At 31.2% G+C, this 19147-nt stretch overlaps 1 protein-coding gene and 2 long non-coding RNA genes across 3 annotated transcripts; 2 read left to right on the top strand and 1 right to left on the bottom strand.

Annotated features, from left to right (window-relative positions):
- Window positions 1–2304: 2304 nt before the first annotated feature.
- On the top strand, window positions 2305–13284 carry LOC145955836 (uncharacterized). Its single transcript, XR_014432562.1, has 4 exons — window positions 2305–3699; window positions 3801–3839; window positions 12343–12435; window positions 12970–13284. It is a non-coding gene; the product is annotated as an uncharacterized LOC145955836 (long non-coding RNA).
- LOC145955837 (uncharacterized) lies at window positions 3867–11152 on the top strand. Its single transcript, XR_014432563.1, has 2 exons — window positions 3867–9903; window positions 10943–11152. It is a non-coding gene; the product is annotated as an uncharacterized LOC145955837 (long non-coding RNA).
- A 1534-nt stretch (window positions 13285–14818) lies between the features above and the next one.
- Window positions 14819–16894, bottom strand: LOC145956586 (GDSL esterase/lipase At5g45910-like). The gene is made up of 5 exons (XM_083072146.1): window positions 16368–16894; window positions 16033–16251; window positions 15799–15947; window positions 15403–15676; window positions 14819–15299 (listed from the first exon to the last, which is right to left on the bottom strand). The coding sequence occupies exons 1-5, from the start codon at window positions 16708–16710 to the stop codon at window positions 15058–15060; spliced, it is 1227 nt and encodes a 408-aa protein (XP_082928272.1). The 5' UTR covers window positions 16711–16894; the 3' UTR covers window positions 14819–15057.
- Window positions 16895–19147: the final 2253 nt, after the last annotated feature.

Here is a 19147-nt window from a genome sequence, read left to right as displayed (position 1 = left end):
TGTCCGAATCTTCTCCTTTACTTCAACAGTGTAGATGCCCCTACACCATTTCCTTCGGGTAGATGGTGTTTACCTGTATCCTTGTCCCTAAGAGCAGCTGAGTGTTAGTTTATATGCTCCATCAGGTGATAAGCATGGTAAACTTGAACCATCTAGGCTTTTGGCTTTGATGTCAATGCATCCTACTGCTTCTGCTTGCTTTATAGTAGCGTGTTCCTTTATTTGTAGCTTGTTGAGGAGGGAGTATATTCTAAGCTCAACCTCTCCAGGCTGGACTGATATTTAGGGCTTCAGCCGGCCCATTGCTAATTTTTGGGGTCTAGCAACCCTTACCGATCTTGTACTAGTTTTAGGGATCTAGCAACCCTTACCGATCTTGTACTAGTTTTGGGGATCTAACAACCCTTACTGATCTTGTACTAGTTTTGGGGACCTAGTAACCCTTATTGATCTTGTACTAGTTTTAGGAATCTAACAACCCTTATCGATCTTGTACCAATTTTGGGGATCTAACAACCCTTATCGATCTTGTACTAGTTTTATGGATCTAGCAACCCTTACCGATCTTGTACTAGTTTTAGGGATCTAGCAACCCTTACAGCTCTTGTACTAGTTTAGGGGATCTAACAACCCTTACCGATATTGTACTAGTTTTGGGGATCTAGCAACCCTTACCAATCTTGTACTAGTTTTGGGGATCTAGCAACCCTTACCGAGGAAGACCCAAGCTCACTCAAGGAAGAGAGGAGAGGATAGGGGGCCGTGGAGTTCCTAGGGGACTAAGGAAAGAATGAAGAGGCACCAGGCTCACTCAATAGCATTAATTTCCAAAGTGGCTACAAGGTGGGTGACCTAGAGTACTTATAGGGAGAGAAAGACATCTAGGGTTTCTTGGGAGAATTTGGCCAAAATTTTGGAGTCCAAATGCACCCTAAATGAACCCTAAATGCACCCCAAATGAAATGGCTCTCATTCCTCCTAAAAGACTAAAGTACCCTTAGGTCTAGGAAAAGAAAGAAATGGACTTTGACCTCATAATTTAAGGTTTAAGTCCTAAAATAAATCCTAAGACTAATTTTGCCCCATAATACAAAGGCTAAATATAAATACAAAATAAAATCATAATATTTAATACACCCCAAAGTACAAGGGCAAAATGGGAAAAGAAAACAACAAACTAAAGAGAGGGCTCAAAATCCACACACATGATGATCATGGCTTTTGGTGTGGTGTGTTCTTCATCTTCCTCTACCCTCCTAGCCATGGACCTTGTGATAGGCCCTATATGATGCTTCAAGGATGGTCCTCCATCAACCTATGAGACAAGAAAATGGTTCTTTACAACTACAAAGACTAAATATACCTATACAGGCATCTACTATATATACAAGGTACAAGAACTCAAACTATACAAGGTATGTACAATAGAGATTATGAGACTAAAAAGAGGAATTATACTCAATGCTCATATAAAGCATAGGTCTAAGAAGCACCTCCACTATAGAAGCCTCCTCTAGCCTCCTAATTATGGTGCTTGCTAAAGGTCCAATGGCCTTCAAGTGTGAGCTTCCTATGGAGCAACCTTCACACTTCTTGGTCTTACTTCTTCCAAAGGGCACTACAAGAAAAATACTAAATAGCGACTGAAATTAGCGACTGAAAAATAGCGACCGAATTAGCGACTGATTAAAATAGCGACCGATTTAGCGACCGAAATTTATCGATCGCTATGTTGCGACTGAATTAGCGATGGATTAGAGTGGTAGCGAGAAAATCGGTCGCTGTTTAATTGTGTTTTATGAAAGCATGGTTTGCGACGGAATTAGCAACCAATTTTGAATAAATTATCAAAAAAATTGCGATCGATTTTAATTCGGTCGCTAATACTAAACTTTTGAATATTTTAGCGACCGAATTAAAATCGGTCGCTAAAACTTTTTTATTTATTTATTATTATTCAAATGTCAATTGATGTGGCAATTTTTATTAAAATGCCAAAGCCAGGTTTCGATCCATGCACGTGGACATTATGGGCCAAGCATGGTACCGCTGTGCCACTTTAATTCCTTAATAGAATATTAAAAGTAATATATATATATATATATATATATATATATATATATATATATATATATATATATATATATATATATATATATATATAATACAGTACCTTTTCTAAACTTTGAAAAATCCTCCGCATATTATTAGATATCTTTTAATTTAATATTAAATATCTTTTGATTATAAAATATAATAAATCAAATCTAAAATCTGTAATAATTTATTTGATACAAATATTTAATATGAAAATATTTATTGTAATTTTAGTTATGATTTTTATAATCTTTTGATTTAATACTGGATTTCTTTTGATTATAATATTTTAATATATTTTATTTAAAATATCAGTTAAAATATTTTATTATCTTTTCATTTTAATTTATTGTAAAAGAATAAGAATATTTAATTTAGCATTATTAAAAAAATAACTATTATAAGATTTAATTTGTTTAATTTTATTATTTATTATAATACTTTTAGTCACTGTATTGATAAAAAAATATTTTTAATTAAAATATATTTTAAATTTTTAATTAATTTATTATCATTCACTCACTTTATTAAAAAGTGATAAAATATAATTTATTTTCAATTAATTTAATAAAACAAAAACTTTAAAATATATATTTAAAATCTATAACAATTTCTTAAATACAAATATTTAATTAATTTTAGTATATGTTAAATTTAATATTAGAAAATTTATTATGATTTTAGTTATATGTAATTTAATATTGGATTTCTTTTGATTATAAAATATAGTAAATAAAATCTAAAATTTGTATCAGTTTCTTTGATAAAAAATATTTAATTAGTTTTAATATATAATAAATTTAATATCAAATTATTTATTATGATTTGAGATATAATTATTATAATCTTTTGAATTAATATTAGATATCTTTTGATTATAAAACATAATAAATAAAATTTAAAATCTATAGCAATTTTTTTGATACAAATATTTAATATTAGAATATTTATTATAATTTTAGTTATGATTTTTATACTCTTTTGATTTAATACTAAATTTTTTTAATTATAATATTTTATTGTATTTAATATTTTTGATTTCTTTTGATTTGAATTATAATTTTTATAATCTTTTGATTTATTATGATTTAATTTTCATAATCTAACAACCTAATGTTTAAAAATAATGTTTATTTTTAAGATAAATATTATTTAATTATTTATAAACTTTATTTATTAACATAATTATTTAATTATATTAATAAGATGTGAAACTAATTAAAAATTTAATAATAAATTAATATAATTATCTTATTCGAGTGAAATTTAAAATAATTCCTTTATTTTAATCTAATTCAATAATAACATGTTTGATTCAAATTAAATTTTAAAATAAATGTTTATTTATTTATTTATTTTAAATAAACTAAGCACAAATTAAAATTTAAAAAAATGCTCATAAAGAATTATTTTTTTTTTACTTTTATAGTTTAGTTTTGTGAAACCTTTCTCCTTCTCCGTGATACGAGTGAAATTTCTCCTTCTGACTCTTGCCCTAGCAGACCCCTCCTTCTCCGTTTCCCCGTTAATTTCTTTTCTGTTCCAACGCCGGTCACCACGCTTCCTTCTCCGTTAAATCGCTCCAACACTCCCTCACCGGCGGTGAGTTCTTAACTTGGTCCTGTTTTAGGTGAACCTTTGTTGTTTTTCAATTGAAGATCTGATGATATTAACTAGGATGCCTTTCTCTTTGGGTATTGCAGGTAACAAGAGCATTTGAGGGTCCAGAAAAATCTGCAGAGGTAAAGCAAACCAATCTTCTTCTTTTTTATTTTTTTAAATCTTTTATTTTATTTATTTTTTATTTGTGTGTGTGTGTTGTTGTCAACATTCCTTTTGATTTGTGAATGGCTGCTGTCTTAATGAATTAAATCTAGTCATAGATATTCATCAGGAAAGTATAAGGAAAACTGAACTTTGTTGTTTGAGCATGTGTCACTGTGTGTGTGTGCTGGTTATACAGTTGGAAAAAAAATACTTAAGAGGGCATTTAACGTATGATTTTCGGACATGAAAAAAAATTTCTTCACAAAACGCACCCTTTGTGTATGTTTGATTCAGATTCTTTTTGGAGAAATAATTGTTTTTTTTTGTCAAATTTGAGTTGGAAGCTCTTGCTGAAGAAAAAAAAAGCAATTACTTACCAGAAACAATCTATTTAACATGCACTTAATCTAAAGATACAGGTAGTTGAAGTGGTAAAGTATTTGAAGGCAGGCTAAAGATTCTCAAAAGACACCAAAATGCTTAGTGTATGTTATATTCAGCTTCTTTTGGACAAATAATTGCTAGCTTTAGTCAACTTTGAGTTGGAAGCCTTTGAGAAAGAAAAAAAGCAACTATTTTCCAGAAACAATATGTTCAGCATGCACTTAATTTGAAGATACATAAATACATTGCGTTAGGTAAAAATATGTAAAAGGGCTACTTGGTGCATGAGGCTCCACCTGGTGGGGTTTGGGGAGGGGCGATGTATGCAGCCTTACTCCAATATGCAAAGAGTATGTTTCCAAAATTTGAACTAGGACTTTCAAGTCACCAGACAAACCTTACAATTGAACCACAGCTCAACCTTAAAGAGTAAACATCTGTGCGTAAAAATAAAAGTAGTGTGCCAAACCAACAACTAAAAACTATTAATGTAACACCCCAGTTTTCAATAAAGTTATTATTATTATTATAATAATAATTATTATTATATGGTATTCGGTCATAATTATTTTAATAATTATAGAAGAATATTATTTTGTACATTTTAAATAATTATTTTTTTGAACAATTATTTTGTACGTATTAAATAAGTATTTTTTATTAGCATATTTAAATAAATATTTCAATGTTTTAAGAGAAGGTTGATTTTATATGATATTTTGTTATTGAAATTATATTATTATTATAGAGGAAAAATATTTTATAATATACATGTATTTATTTTATTTAATTATTTTGAGGAAAAAGAGAAGTGGGTTAGAAGAGAAGGAAAATGGGTTGGGTTGACCCAGCCCAATGGATTAATTTTAAGGAGTCAGGTAGCGTTAACCCTATCTACCTCATTTGCGTTCTGAAGGGTTAGGAAAAAAAAAAGGAGAAACAAAGAACTCTAAGGAAGAGTACTCAGGAACGACCTTAGATCACACCTTTGTCTTCTGCTCATCCAGGTAAGGGGGGAGTGAGAAACCTCGCTCTGGGTGTGGGATTGTATGCTGGGTAGTGGGATTGGCCCCCAATCCTGTGTTTGCTGTATTTTTATGTATGCTCATGTATGAGGGGTTTCTCCCAATTGTATCTGTTTTGCTTATTATTTTTCTTATATGCAATTAATTGTATGACTTGAGATCTCTATGGGTTCCTATGGGAAACCCTATGAGAAAACGGGCAAAATATGAATGTGTTCTATTTTGCCTTCTGATTACTTTGTTGTGTTCCTTGTTGGATGTGATGCATGAGTATGTGGTTAATTTTGAAAATAAATATGTTTTAATATGATCTAGAGTGCTCTATGGGTTCCTGCGGGAAACCCTATGAGAAATAGGCAAAATATGAAATATTTTCTATTTTGATTTCTGATTTTTCTGTTATATTCCTTGTTTGATGAGATGTAAAAATATGTATTTAATTTTATAAATAAACGAGTTTTGATATAAATTAAAGTGTTCTGTGGAGGCTTTGTGAATATGATGATGTAAAGTGAAATGTGATTGAGACATGGGATATGAAATGTGATAATGAAATATGATGACGAAATGCGATGATGTGATATGACCATGGAAAATGATAATGTGATATGAGAATGCATAGAGTCTTGATTGACATGCATCATTTGCATAAGTGTTTTAAGGGTACGATATGGAATACACCGCCAGAGAAGGCCCCCTAGTGTAAAAGCTTTGGGGATTAGTCCTTGGGGATAGCTCGGTTTGGAAGTCCCAGTCTCGCCCATTGTGTGCATGGGATGTATCTTGTGCAACTTAGCTATCTTGACGAGACTCTGGTAGTTTATCCTTCTAGTGAGAGTGCGCAGAGGGTGTGACCCGGCATGTACTCCTAGACTACTCTTCGTGTATTGCTAGAGGCAATATGCCATGTGATGTTTTACTGGCGCCACATGCATGATAATGTGAAGTTCGTGTCCATGCATGTGCATCCTTATTATTAAATGATGATAAATTACTATTTGTATGACTTGGATGATTGAATAAACTATTGTTGTTGATTGATCTATGAGGTAACTGTATTGTTTGTGTTTGGCTATCCGGTGTGCGTTCCTACACCGTGAGCCAGAGTGAGATGTTTCTCAGTCCCTTCTTTTGTGTTGTTTCTCTTGTTTGATATACAGGTGATCATCAGCGTGAGGCTGAGGATGTTGGTGATGAAGCTTAGGCTTCTATGTTGGGTTTTGCTCTGATAGGACATGTGACATCGGGACATAGATTAGATTAGTTTAAAATGTTCTTATTAAATTATTTTGGAAAATTCAGTTTTATTTCTTTGTAATTTTACTGGCATGTTATTTGGATTAAGTTTATGAATGTGAAATCTTTACCCTTATGTGGTTGGAAATTTGATTTTTATTGATGAAAAATTCTATTTTTTTTATAATTACTGTATATGTATGTTGGGGTAGAGGGTGTCCCATTAAGTGGTATGAGAGAAGTTTGATCCAATCGGCCGTGAGTTATGTACTTATCGTGATTCTGTTGTGTACTCTGATTGTGTCTTATTTGTTATGTACTTTGATGATGTTTTGCTTTGATGATGAAGATGTTCTTCTTGTTAAGTTATTTTGTAATTAGAGGAATGATAGTCATGATAGTGTTAACTAATACCATTATGACCGCTCTTCTTCATTCTTATGATTGCTTATTTGTTTGATACTTCTTGCTTATGGAAGAAGTAGTGGTTGAGTGATATCGCTTGTGTTGCAAGCATATGTGCGAGTAGTGGTAGACGAGATATTGTGCTAATATTATAGGAACTATTGAGGCCTTAGACTTGGGTAAGATATTGATTGTTTTTAGTGTATTAAGAGTTTACGATTGGTGGAATTTTTTAAAGCTATAATTGTAGCGATTGAATCTAAGGATGATGTATGTTGAGAATTGGAGTTTTGGTATTCTTAAGGAGTGATTGAAGTGTTGATGATTTCTAGAGTTTGATGGTTGCATGTTGACCTTTTATGGTTTAGGTAGCATGTGAATTTTATTTTCTAAGCCTTTTATACTGAATATGTGAGTTGTTTTGGCTTAGGATTGTAGTGGAAAGCTTGAATATGAAGTTGAGGTGTGAGTTTGGAAGGGTTGAGGTATTTTTGTGGGCTTAGATATATTGATATACTATTGCTGTTTGGTGTAGAGGATATTTTCGCTGCAGTCTTGTTGTTCCAGTATGAGTACCATATTGACAGATTTAGATTTTATGGTCTTCACAAAAGTTGTAGCCTTGGACGTTATCTTTCCAATGGAACTGGAATCAGGTAAAACGGAGGTCTAGAACTCTAGTTATAGCTACTTTGGTGATCAAAGGTCTAGCTGTAAGCGCTGAGTATATCTGCTGCGGTTTTTGAGATTTTTAGCTAAGAAGATGATCTTTTTAGAATCTTATGTCTTCATAGGAGTTGTAGCTTATTCTCTTAGCTTTTGTTTGAGATAGGTTTGAGATCATTTAGATGAGTAGAACTCTCTCTGTGTGTTATTTTCTTTGATAGTTGTTGAAAGGAGAAGTAGGCTGTAATAATGTTTTTGGGTTAGTAGGCAATGCAAGGATAAGAATTGATTTTGTTAAGATGTTTTGAGGTGTTTTCATGTGGATTGAGAGGTTGTTTAAGATTGTATGATGCTATGTGGTAAGGGTTGTTCATGTACATGCTTATGGATGGTATATTTGAAGGTTTAAAGTAGGTATTCTAATATGATTTAATATGCATGTATGTTGATATGTGGATAGATGATCTTAGGGATCAATTGGTGAATGTCGTGTGGTTAGTGAGATTGATCTTAGGGTGTGATATGATCATATTGTAGTTGAGGGTGGAGATATATTCAAGACGGTTGTATGTTAAGTTATCTAAGTATTACTATTTTATTTTATCTTATTTTATTTTATTTTATTTTTTTTTATTGTATGAGATAAGTTTTCTAGTTCCTGAAAATTCCAGTTGGGGTAAACATGGATCTGTCTCAGGTAGAAGTTGTGTTTAATTGGGGAGATATCTAAGCCAGTTAGTGAAGATAAGAGTTTTATGAGGTTAACTTATTATTATTGGAGATTTATTGAAGGAATTTCTAAGATAGCATTGCCCTTAACTACATTCACTAGGAGGAGTATTCTCTTTATGTGGGATAGTAAGTATGAGAGTAGTTCCAACTCTTAAGGCAAGATTGACTAGTGTTAATATTATTGGATTTTAGTAAGCCTTTTGTGGTATATAGCAGTACTTATAAGATGAATTTGGATGCATTGTTGATGCAAAAAGGAAAGGTAGTAGCTTATGTTTCTAGGCAATTGAAAATTCATGAGAGGAACTACCTTATCTATGAGTTAGTGGTTATGATATTACATTAATATTTGGAGACACTACCTATATGATTCTAAGCTTGAGGTATTTAGTGATTGTTAGAGTCTTAAATATCTTTTGACCAAAAGAGATAGTTAGAATTTCTTAAGGACTAGGATTTTAATCTCAGTTGCTATCTAGGTAAAGGCAATGTGGTGACAGATGTCTTGAGTAGGATGATCTTTCATCTATCATTTTGATGATTTAAAGGTTAAATTTGATTGAAGAGTTTAGAGATTTAAGCTTGATTTGTGAACTTACCCTTAGAAGCATTGAATTGAGTATGTCGAAGGTGACTAGTGAATTAATGGATGAGATTAGAGGAGCCTAAGAGTTAGTCCTTTCTTAGTGAACCAAGTGGAGAGGATTGGTAAGGGTATAGATAGCCCTTTTCGAGTGGAAGTTGATGGTGTTTTGTGGTTTCAGGATAGAATCTATGTGTCTAATAATCCCGAATTAAGGAAGATGATCTTAGAAAAAGGCAATAAGAGTACTCTTAGTATTCACTTAGGAGCTATTAGATGGATTAGGACCTTAGGAGGATGTATGAGAGTGACGTAGCGGAAGCGTGGCGGTCTAAGGTGAAGAGAGGAGTAGAGGAAGTTGTGGACTCGTGTGTAGTATTCCAAAAGCCTAAGGTGGAACATTAGAAAGTCTAATGCAGGAGACATATCCATTTTTATTTACTTCAGGTAATTTCGAGGACGAAATTTTTAAAAGGAGGGGAGAATTGTAACACCCTAGTTTTCAATAAAGTTATTATTATTATATGGTATTTGGTCATAATTATTTTAATAATTATAGAAGAATATTATTTTGTACGTTTTAAATAATTATTGTTTTGGACAATTATTTTGTACGTATTAAATAAGTATTTTTATTAGCATATTTAAATAAATATTTATATGTTTTAAGAGAAGGTTGATTTTATATGATATTTTGTTATTGAAATTATATTATTATATTTTGGGTCAGAAATATATTATTATTATAGAGGAAAAATATTTTATAATATACATGTATTTATTTTATTTAATTATTTTGAGGAAAAAGAGAAGTGGGTTAGAAGAGAAGGAAAATGGGTTGGGTTGACCCAGCCCAATAGATTAATTTTAAGGAGTCAGGTAGCGTTAACCCTATCTACCTCATTTGCGTTCTGAAGGGTTAGGAAAAAAAAAAGGAGAAACAAAGAGCTCTAAGGAAGAGTACTCAGGAACGACCTTAGATCACACCTTTGTCTTCTGCTCATCCAGGTAAGGGGGGAGTGAGAAACGTCGCTCTGGGTGTGGGATTGTATGCTGGGAAGTGGGATTGGCCCCCAATTCCTGTGTTTTGCTTATGAATGTGTTCTATTTTGCCTTCTGATTACTTTGTTGTGTTCCTTGTTGGATGTGATGCATGAGTATGTGGTTAATTTTGAAAATAAATATGTTTTAATATGATCTAGAGTGCTCTATGGGTTCCTGCGGGAAACCCTATGAGAAATAGGCAAAATATGAAATATTTTCTATTTTGATTTCTGATTTTTCTGTTATATTCCTTGTTTGATGAGATTTAAAAATATGTATTTAATTTTATAAATAAACGAGTTTTGATATAAATTAAAGTGTTCTGTGGAGGCTTTGTGAATATGATGATGTAAAGTGAAATGTGATTGAGACATGGGATATGAAATGTGATAATGAAATATGATGACGAAATGCGATGATGTGATATGACCATGGGAAATGATAATGTGATATGAGAATGCATAGAGTCTTGATTGACATGCATCATTTGCATAAGTGATTTAAGGGTACGATATGGAATACACCGCCAGAGAAGGCCCCCTAGTGTAAAAGCTTTGGGGATTAGTCCTTGAGGATAGCTCGGTTTGGAAGTCCCAGTCTCGCCCATTGTGTGCATGGGATGTATCTTGCGCAGCTTAGCTATCCTGACGAGACTCTGGTAGTATATCCTTCTAGTGAGAGTGCGCAGAGGGTGTGACCCGGCATGTACTCCTAGACTACTCTTCGTGTATTGCTAGCGGCAATATGCCATGTGATGTTTTACTGGCGCCACATGCATGATAATGTAAAGTTCGTGTCCATGCATGTGCATCCTTATTATTAAATGATGATAAATTACTATTTGTATGACTTGGATGATTGAATAAACTATTGTTGTTGATTGATCTATGAGGTAACTGTATTGTTTGTGTTTGGCTATCCGGTGTGCGTTCCTACACCGTGAGCCAGAGTGAGATGTTTCTCACTCCCTTCTTTTGTGTTGTTTCTCTTATTTGATATACAGGTGATCATCAGCGTGAGGCTGAGGATGTTGGTGATGAAGCTTAGGCTTCTATGTTGGGTTTTGCTCTGATAGGACATGTGACATCGGGACATAGATAGGATTAGTTTAAAATGTTCTTATTAAATTATTTTGGAAAATTCAGTTTTATTTCTTTGTAATTTTACTGGCATGTTATTTGGATTAAGTTTATGAATGTGAACTCTTTACCCTTACGTGGTTGGAAATTTGATTTTTATTGATGAAAAATTCTATTTTTTTTTATAATTACTGTATATGTATGTTGGGGTAGAGGGTGTCACAATTAAAGTATGATAAAATAAAAATGATAAACAAATTTTTGGATCCACAAAGAAATACAAAAGATGTACGTTTCCCTTTCTCTAGTTAAATTTAACACTTCAAAATGTTTTCTAGATAAAAATGGTGGCAAATGAAGAAAACATGCTTGTACAATATAATAGATTTCCTGCATGTATTGGTAGGTCCTCTGACAGTAAAATCAAGAGTAACTAATAAAAAAATTAGAAGATATAATCAGAGTTTACTGCTCTGCCACCAGAAGAGTTGTTCCCTTCAAACAACTGTAATACAGTTTTCATACAATCCTTTCTCCTGCCTCTCTACCCCTAAACATCTATTTATAGCTTATAGGTTCCACTTATAAAGCTGTACAACATATTCTCCTGGAACTAACTTTAGGAGGGATCTTTACTTGAATACGGTTCATTTGATGAAACATTTGTGCAGGACGTAGTGGTTATTTTTGCATCCTGTGGTTTCATATTAATTCAATAGTTTACCATTTTACCTCTTTAGGAACACATTTACCTGTTTATTGCTTTCTCACCTATTAATGTCGAACATGAAAGTATACACAATTCAAACAATGTTTCGTTGTGCATATGATGAGTGATGACCATTTATTTTAATATTATGTAGAGTAAAATGCATACACACCCATTGAGATTTCATGAAATTGCATTTTTACCTTCTACTTTTTTCATCCCTGCATCAAATTTTCTTAATTGTTTGAAAAACCTCAAGAGAACTATAGAAAATCAATTTGTATGGTTGATAAACGATACAAGATGCTCTGTATGTTGAGCTAATTACAACTAGCAATTAGCTCTAACAAACTAATTCTCCAAAAAAAAAAAAACTCTAACAAACTAATAATAACTAATAAATTATTCTATCAAACAAACCACTCTTTATACTTAATATTAACTGAACTGTAAAATTCTTATTTCCTAGTTGATGCTATAATGTCCAAAGTATTTACTTTCTCAATTGCACAAAAAAAAAGTATTAACTGAACTGTAAAATTCTTATAATGCTATAATGTCCACTCTTCATACTTAATATCATGCATCCTTTACTAATAATTTTTTTATTTGCAGGCTCAGTTACTTGCTGTAGAGAAGGAGAAACATAAATATTGAATAATTCATCTTTTGAGAACCATCAAGGATCTCTGATCAAAGTTAGAGCAAGTGAGTATAGCTGATTTGTTTTTAAATTTTTATTGAAATAAATGATCAAAATATATTGCCTCTTTTAATGTGTTGCTTCAAGTCAAAATTAGCCAATCTGATTACAAAATAAATTAAAGGCAGAAAAATCACGTATCAATTCAGATCATAATCAAATTTGATTATAAAAGAAAAATGAAAGATCAAATCTGGTTCCATGATCAAATCATATTAGAGTCAGATTTAATGTATTCTATCCATTCTTTTAGCCAACTATTCAAATCTGAAAAATTATTTATAACTACATCTACATTTTTTATACTTGTTATTCTAACTAGTTTATCAACAGTTCACTGTTTTTGATTGATTGATTGTTTTTGAACCTTAGGTAATTTATACATTAAATAATTATTTGTATAATTCTTTTGATGTGTAGAATGACTTAAATATAATTTTATGTGTAGAACATCTATTTTGTTGTTTATTACAAGTCTATTGGATGAAAAAATAACATTTGCTCTTAAATGTGATATATGTAATAATTTCTACATTCAGATGGCAGATAGAGGTAGAGGTAGAAGTAGAGGTGGTGGTCGTAAAGCACCTCGTGGTCGAGGTCATGGTGGTGTTGGCCTTCACATTTTGAGCTCCGAGTCATTGTTACCCACACAAAGAGACCCACTCCCTATAGTTCATGAAGACCAACCCCTGTTGCATCGAGTATTACCCCAGATGATCCTGACCATGTTGTTGATGATGCTCTTGATGACATAGCAGAAGACCCTTAATTAAGCTTCTTTATTTTACTTGTTTCAGGATATTTTATTGTATTTCACTATTACTTTGTTGAAGTTTAAACGTTTTATGTTATTATTATGTTTTTAGCATACTATATTGACATACTTATATTTTATTTAGTTTTCACTATAATATAAATTTACATCGATAAGATTATGTCTTTTAGTATGTTCTAGTTTATTATTATAAATTGTGTAATAAATATATTGTTAATTTCATATTCGTTAACAGGTATAAATTTATAATTAAAAAATAATTTAAAAATATTGGTATATTTTAGCGACCGAAACAATTTGTAGTTAATTCAAATTTTTAGCGACCGAAATAGCGATCGATTTTATCTGTAGCTATTTCATATTTTTAGCGACCGAAATAGCGACCGATTTTATCCGTTGCTATCTCAGTTTTTTAGCGACCGACTTAGCGACTGATTTATAAAATGTTTTTATTAAATAAATACAAAAATTAGCGACGGAAATTGCTACCAAATAATTCGGTCGCAAAATTGGTCTCAAGAAGTTAGGAGACCAAAATTTTAGCGACGGATTTTTATTGTCTAGCGACTGATTTTTCGGTTGCTAAATTGCGACGGAAAAAATTTTGGTCGCTATTGGAAAAAATTTTGGTCGCTATTTGAAATAGCGACTAGGGTTTTGGCGACAGATTTTTTCGGTTGCTATTTTGGTCGCTGAATGTAATAGCGACTGAATTTACCTAAATAGTGACCGATTTTGGTGGTCGCTAAAACTTGATTTTTTTTTGTAGTGGGGATCCTTGAGGATTAGGTTTCCATCAGAAAGGTTTTGCTCTGATAGTGTGATATTGGGGCAAAGTTTTAGTATTAGTAATTATTTTTAAATGTTAAGTTTCTATTTCATGTTGGAACTTTATTAAATTAGGTGGTAATGCCTGGCTTTGTTTTATACATTAATTTCTATATTTTCCTTTGCCCAAGTTATGGATAAAGCATTGTAAACCCTTTTACAAAGTATTGATGAGAAGAACTTTATTATTTTTTATTTTACAAAATTGTTATTTTATTTATTTTTTTATTTGGGGTAAAAGGGTGTCACATAATGAGTTGTATAGGTATTTATTTAGAATTTTCATATTCATATAGGCTTTCCATGTTATTTGCCTCACTTTTAGAAATTTAATTTAAAAATCACTAGTTAAAACTAGTAAGAATTAATATACACACTTAATAATCTAGGTTTGATTTTGTAATAAGAAATACTACCTTGGGTATTAAATATAAGAAGTAAAAACCTAATTCATGTTAATAAAGAAAGTTGGTTAGCTTCACTTTATTTCACTTATCTCATTTATAAAATAACTTATTTTCCTAAACTACCCTTCATTGAAACTTTAAATTAATAATAAAAGAGTTATAGGAAATATATTCTCAATTAAATGAATGAGCATTTTGGAGATGAAGTCATCATTAAATACAATAAAATTAGTTGAGATTTCTAAAATTCGAGTTCAATATACATTTTTTTATTTATATTCGAAATCGGCAGGAGTAGTTCATTAAAAGACATGTCAATACAAATAGATTAATGAAATTAACACAGTATCATAATTCCATATTTTAAACTTTTTTATAAAATAGAATTGATTGCAAGGAGACAAGAAAATTAAGATAAAAATATTAATTATGAACAAGCTTTTCATAAAGAATCAGAAGTACAAGGTAGTAATAATAACACAAGATCCCCATTCAAACTATATGTCTCGATGGAGGGTTGATTTTTTCAGAAAAATTGTAAAAGAAACATAATTTTAATCCAAATTTTGAATTTATGAAAATAAGTAAAGCTTCCTTTAATGCCTTTGTTAATTTTAAGCTATCTTGAACACAGGAGATTTAAGAGAAGGACTTGCAAAAGGACCCTCAACTATTCCCATTGCTATTAGCCTATAAGCTGCTTCAGTTAAGTGGGCTCCATCCCAATTTATATGTTTTGAAGGGTCTGAGCAAACCGTTGCTTTAGAACTTCCGCAAAATATATGTATATCAACATTATAAGGACCACCTTTTCCACAACATGCTTTAAAAGTGTCATTCTTACCAAAATAAAAGCCTGCATGGTTAATGAACATAAATAAAGCATAAGATACAAACAAGTAATAATAAAATTGTTAATCCAATATAAAAAAAAAAAAGAAAAGAAAAACTCAACTTACCATATTGTTGTGGTGCTTCAAATAAACGTTTGGTATCACTGTAATAATCAAAATATATTATTTTAACATGACTATTTTTTTGTCTAAGTGTCTCTATGGCTTGATTGAGTCGCCAATTATAGTATTTAATGAAAATATTATAAGCTGCTAAGCACCCAAATTGATCATAGTCGTCTTTGTTATCACTGTTCATTACTGTTAAGATAGCAGAATTACACCCAATTGGGAAGTTCCCTGGCACCGCTATCTCTACTGCTCCTTCTTTTATTAATTCCTGATAAATATAAAATGAAACAAAAACAATATTGAATTTCTTATCAATCTTGATCTACTTAATCATATTTCTAGTCAAAATTTGAAGTCAATATTTTGCTACTTAAATTTGATATGACATACAGTGGTGACATTGATTATTGTTTCAACAATTAGTGGAACTATTTCTCGAAGTTCTGCAATATTTTTGTATGATGATATAAGTGCATTAATATCATTTCCACCAATTTCTCCCACGAGAAACAATAAATTTTTGAAGTAGTTATCGCACTCTGTAATAGAATGGGATAAAATTTATAAGTCATCAAGAAAAATCATGTATATAGTAAAAACATTATTAAAGAATTTTTGACAAACCTTGTTTATTTTTGCATAAGGAAGGTTTTAGCTTCTTAAACCAATCAAGTTGAACAGTCAACGAAATATTTGTCGACGGTGGATTGAGTCTTTTTTGTATGAAATAGTCCATATCGAGTGCAGTTGCACCGGCAAATGCAAAATTTACTCCATGCTTAATGTCTTGGCCTTGGGTGAGATTGAGATAGGCTGGCAACATTGGTAAGCCATATGCCTCAGCTGTAATTGAAAAAACCACATATTAGTATGTTTCTCAATCACTAATATATTATGTGTGTGAATTCCTATGAAGGAAATTGCATTTATAGGCTACCTAAAAAAGTAATGGCATATACCTAAAAAATCTATGATCAATCGTCCATTTGACACACGTCCAGAAGGATGTTTGAAGTATGTTAAGCCATAAGGGCTATTTTCATCCATAGATGGGTGGTAATAAGTAGCAGCATTTCCGGTGTCACTTATAGAGTCACCAAAATTGAAAATAGCTTCATACGAGAGAGGGTTGGCATGTGAAATAACATTTCCTATAAAATTGCATGCAAAGGTGATGTAAAAGATAATGATCATCTTCATGATGTTATTGTAAGTTTGAAAAAGAGCACTTGAATAATTCCTAAACTTGTATAAGTATTTGTTTGTGATAATGAGCACTTGAATATCAATTGGAATGAGCATTATATATTGTCATAGAAAGCACCCATTTGTCTTGCCAAGTTACTGTCATTTTAGTTTTGACACCGTTTGTTTCTTAAAATGGAGAGTTATGATTTGTGTTCTTATATATTTAACAAATACTTATACATCCTTGAATATAGGTTTTTTAAAATTCAACATTATTTGTTATGTTGTTATTTTAGTCTTTGACAATTTGTTGTTATCACTTGACTTGTTGTAATAAGATTCATCAACTATAATTAAAGGTTGTAATGATTTTCGCATTTGCATGAATGAAAGTATAAAATAATCCTCAACAAATTATTTACATCGTCATCATAACTATCTTTTTACTACAAGAAAAAAGGTTATTTGTAGCGATAAGTGCGTTGTTGGTAAAAATAGACATTTGGAAGAAACATTTTAATTTTGTTATAATAAGATAGTTTTTTATGTCAAACATTTGTTTCTAAAAGAGGGAGGATAAACATATTTAACACTTCAAATGATATAAATATGAGGGAAAATAACGATTCTATTATTAGAAAAGCATCATTTTATTTCGAAACTTTATCAAGTTATACATAGCACACTAAAACAATTTTCTATTTAATATTTAATTTGTACCAAATTTAAATCTTTAATCTCTTTCATATCTTTACCCTTAACTATTTATATAAAAAAAACTCCTTAAAGTTGGTCAACTGTAAACCTCCAAAATTGTGCAAGAGAGCGTTAAATCCATATATCAAAGGAAAATACAAATAAATTATCATTAATGTTAAACTATGTTTTTAGTTCTTATAATAAACTAATTTTTATTTTATTTTTGTATAATTTATTATCATTTTTTTAACACTAGGTTTTATCTTTTATGCATAATTTTATGTATATGATGACTTACATGTGATGTTTTAAATTGTTATGTTATGTTTTAGTTGTTTTATAGAATTCTAAGGGTTAAAGAATCCTTAAGATTTGAGTTGTTTAGAGTTGTCTAATTTGGGGTCAAAGGGATCACTAATGATGGGTGTTCCCTACACTACTCGATAGGGTGGTCTTGTTCCATGACTCCTAGACTATTATGTATTCTTGATGATGAAGAGGACATTAGTACCACAAGCTTATAGAGTTATAAGTATTCGTTACACTAGCACTACAAGAATTTCGCGGATTAGCGAGGGAATTTAGCGAGGGATACAAATCCAAGCTATTTCCTCGCTAATTAGTGAGGGACTAGCGAGGGACACATTTTCTCTCAAATCCCTTGCTAATTAGCGAGCAAATATCTTGGGTTTATATCCCTCGCTAAATTCCCTCGCTAAATAGGAACATTTTGCGACCAACCTTTATCTCCTCGCAAATCCGTCACTGAAGTTAGTGCTTATTTAGCGAGGAACTTAGGCCCTCGCAAATCCCTTGCAAATCCCTCGCCAAATTATGAGACAAAATAAAAAAAATGAATTTTTCATCTAGCGAGGGAGTTTTTGTGTCGCAAATCCCTCGCGAATGAGTTATAAGTATATCCCTCGCAAATCCTTCGCATATTAGCGAGGGAAAATTTTTTTCACTAATTCCTCGCAAATTGATATTAACTCCCTCGCAAATTTAGAGAATAAATCCCTTGCAAATTGCTTTATGGTGTGTTTGGATGACGTATTTTACAAATTCAAGAAATTTTAAATTCTTGGTATTTGAATTACTTTGATTTCAATTTCTATCATTTTTAAAATATTTTGTTTGGATAAGTCAATTCAAATTTCTCAAATTTTAAATTATTAGGTTGGATATGATAATTTGATTCCACCATGGTAAAATTGATTTTAAAAATATATTTATATGTTGAGAATTTTTAATTAAATTTTATAAAAATAAATATTAGCTAATTTTTAAATATTTAATAATTTTAAAATTAATATTAGATAATATTTAATAATTTTAAAAATATTTTTAAATATTCAATAATTATAAACATGAAGAGATAAGAGATAAGATAAAATAGGTTAAAACCCTTATTTGGTCCCTGATAATATTTTTTTGTTTCAATTTAATCCCACTTTAATTTTTTGTTTCAATTTGGTCTCCAATAATTTAAATTATTGCAATTTGGAACTTCTGTCCAAATAATTTAAACGGAGTTAACTGTTGGCGACGTGGATGTCAGGTGGATGCCATGTAGATGCCAAGCAGATGTGCCAAATTTCTTGAATACACCTGGAACCAGAACGGCCCGTTCTGAAACTAGAACGACCCGTTCTGGTTACACCATTGGTGTGTTAATTTTGCCTCTGGAACGACCGTTCTGAATTCAGAACGACCCGTTCCAGTTGCAAAATTAACACATAAATGTACAATCAGAACGGGCCGTTCTGGTTTCAGAACGGGCAGTTCTGGTTTCAGAACGGGCCATTCTGGTCTTAGAACGGGCCATTCTGGTCTCAGAACGGGCCGTTCTGGT

The sequence above is a fragment of the Cajanus cajan genome, chromosome 3, assembly GCF_000230855.2.
Source record: "Cajanus cajan strain Asha chromosome 3, NIPB_CcT2T_4, whole genome shotgun sequence".
In the NCBI taxonomy this organism is placed as follows: Eukaryota; Viridiplantae; Streptophyta; class Magnoliopsida; order Fabales; family Fabaceae; genus Cajanus; species Cajanus cajan.
The sequence above is the reverse complement of the archived record's forward strand: the minus strand, read 5'-3'. Positions and strand labels throughout refer to the sequence as shown.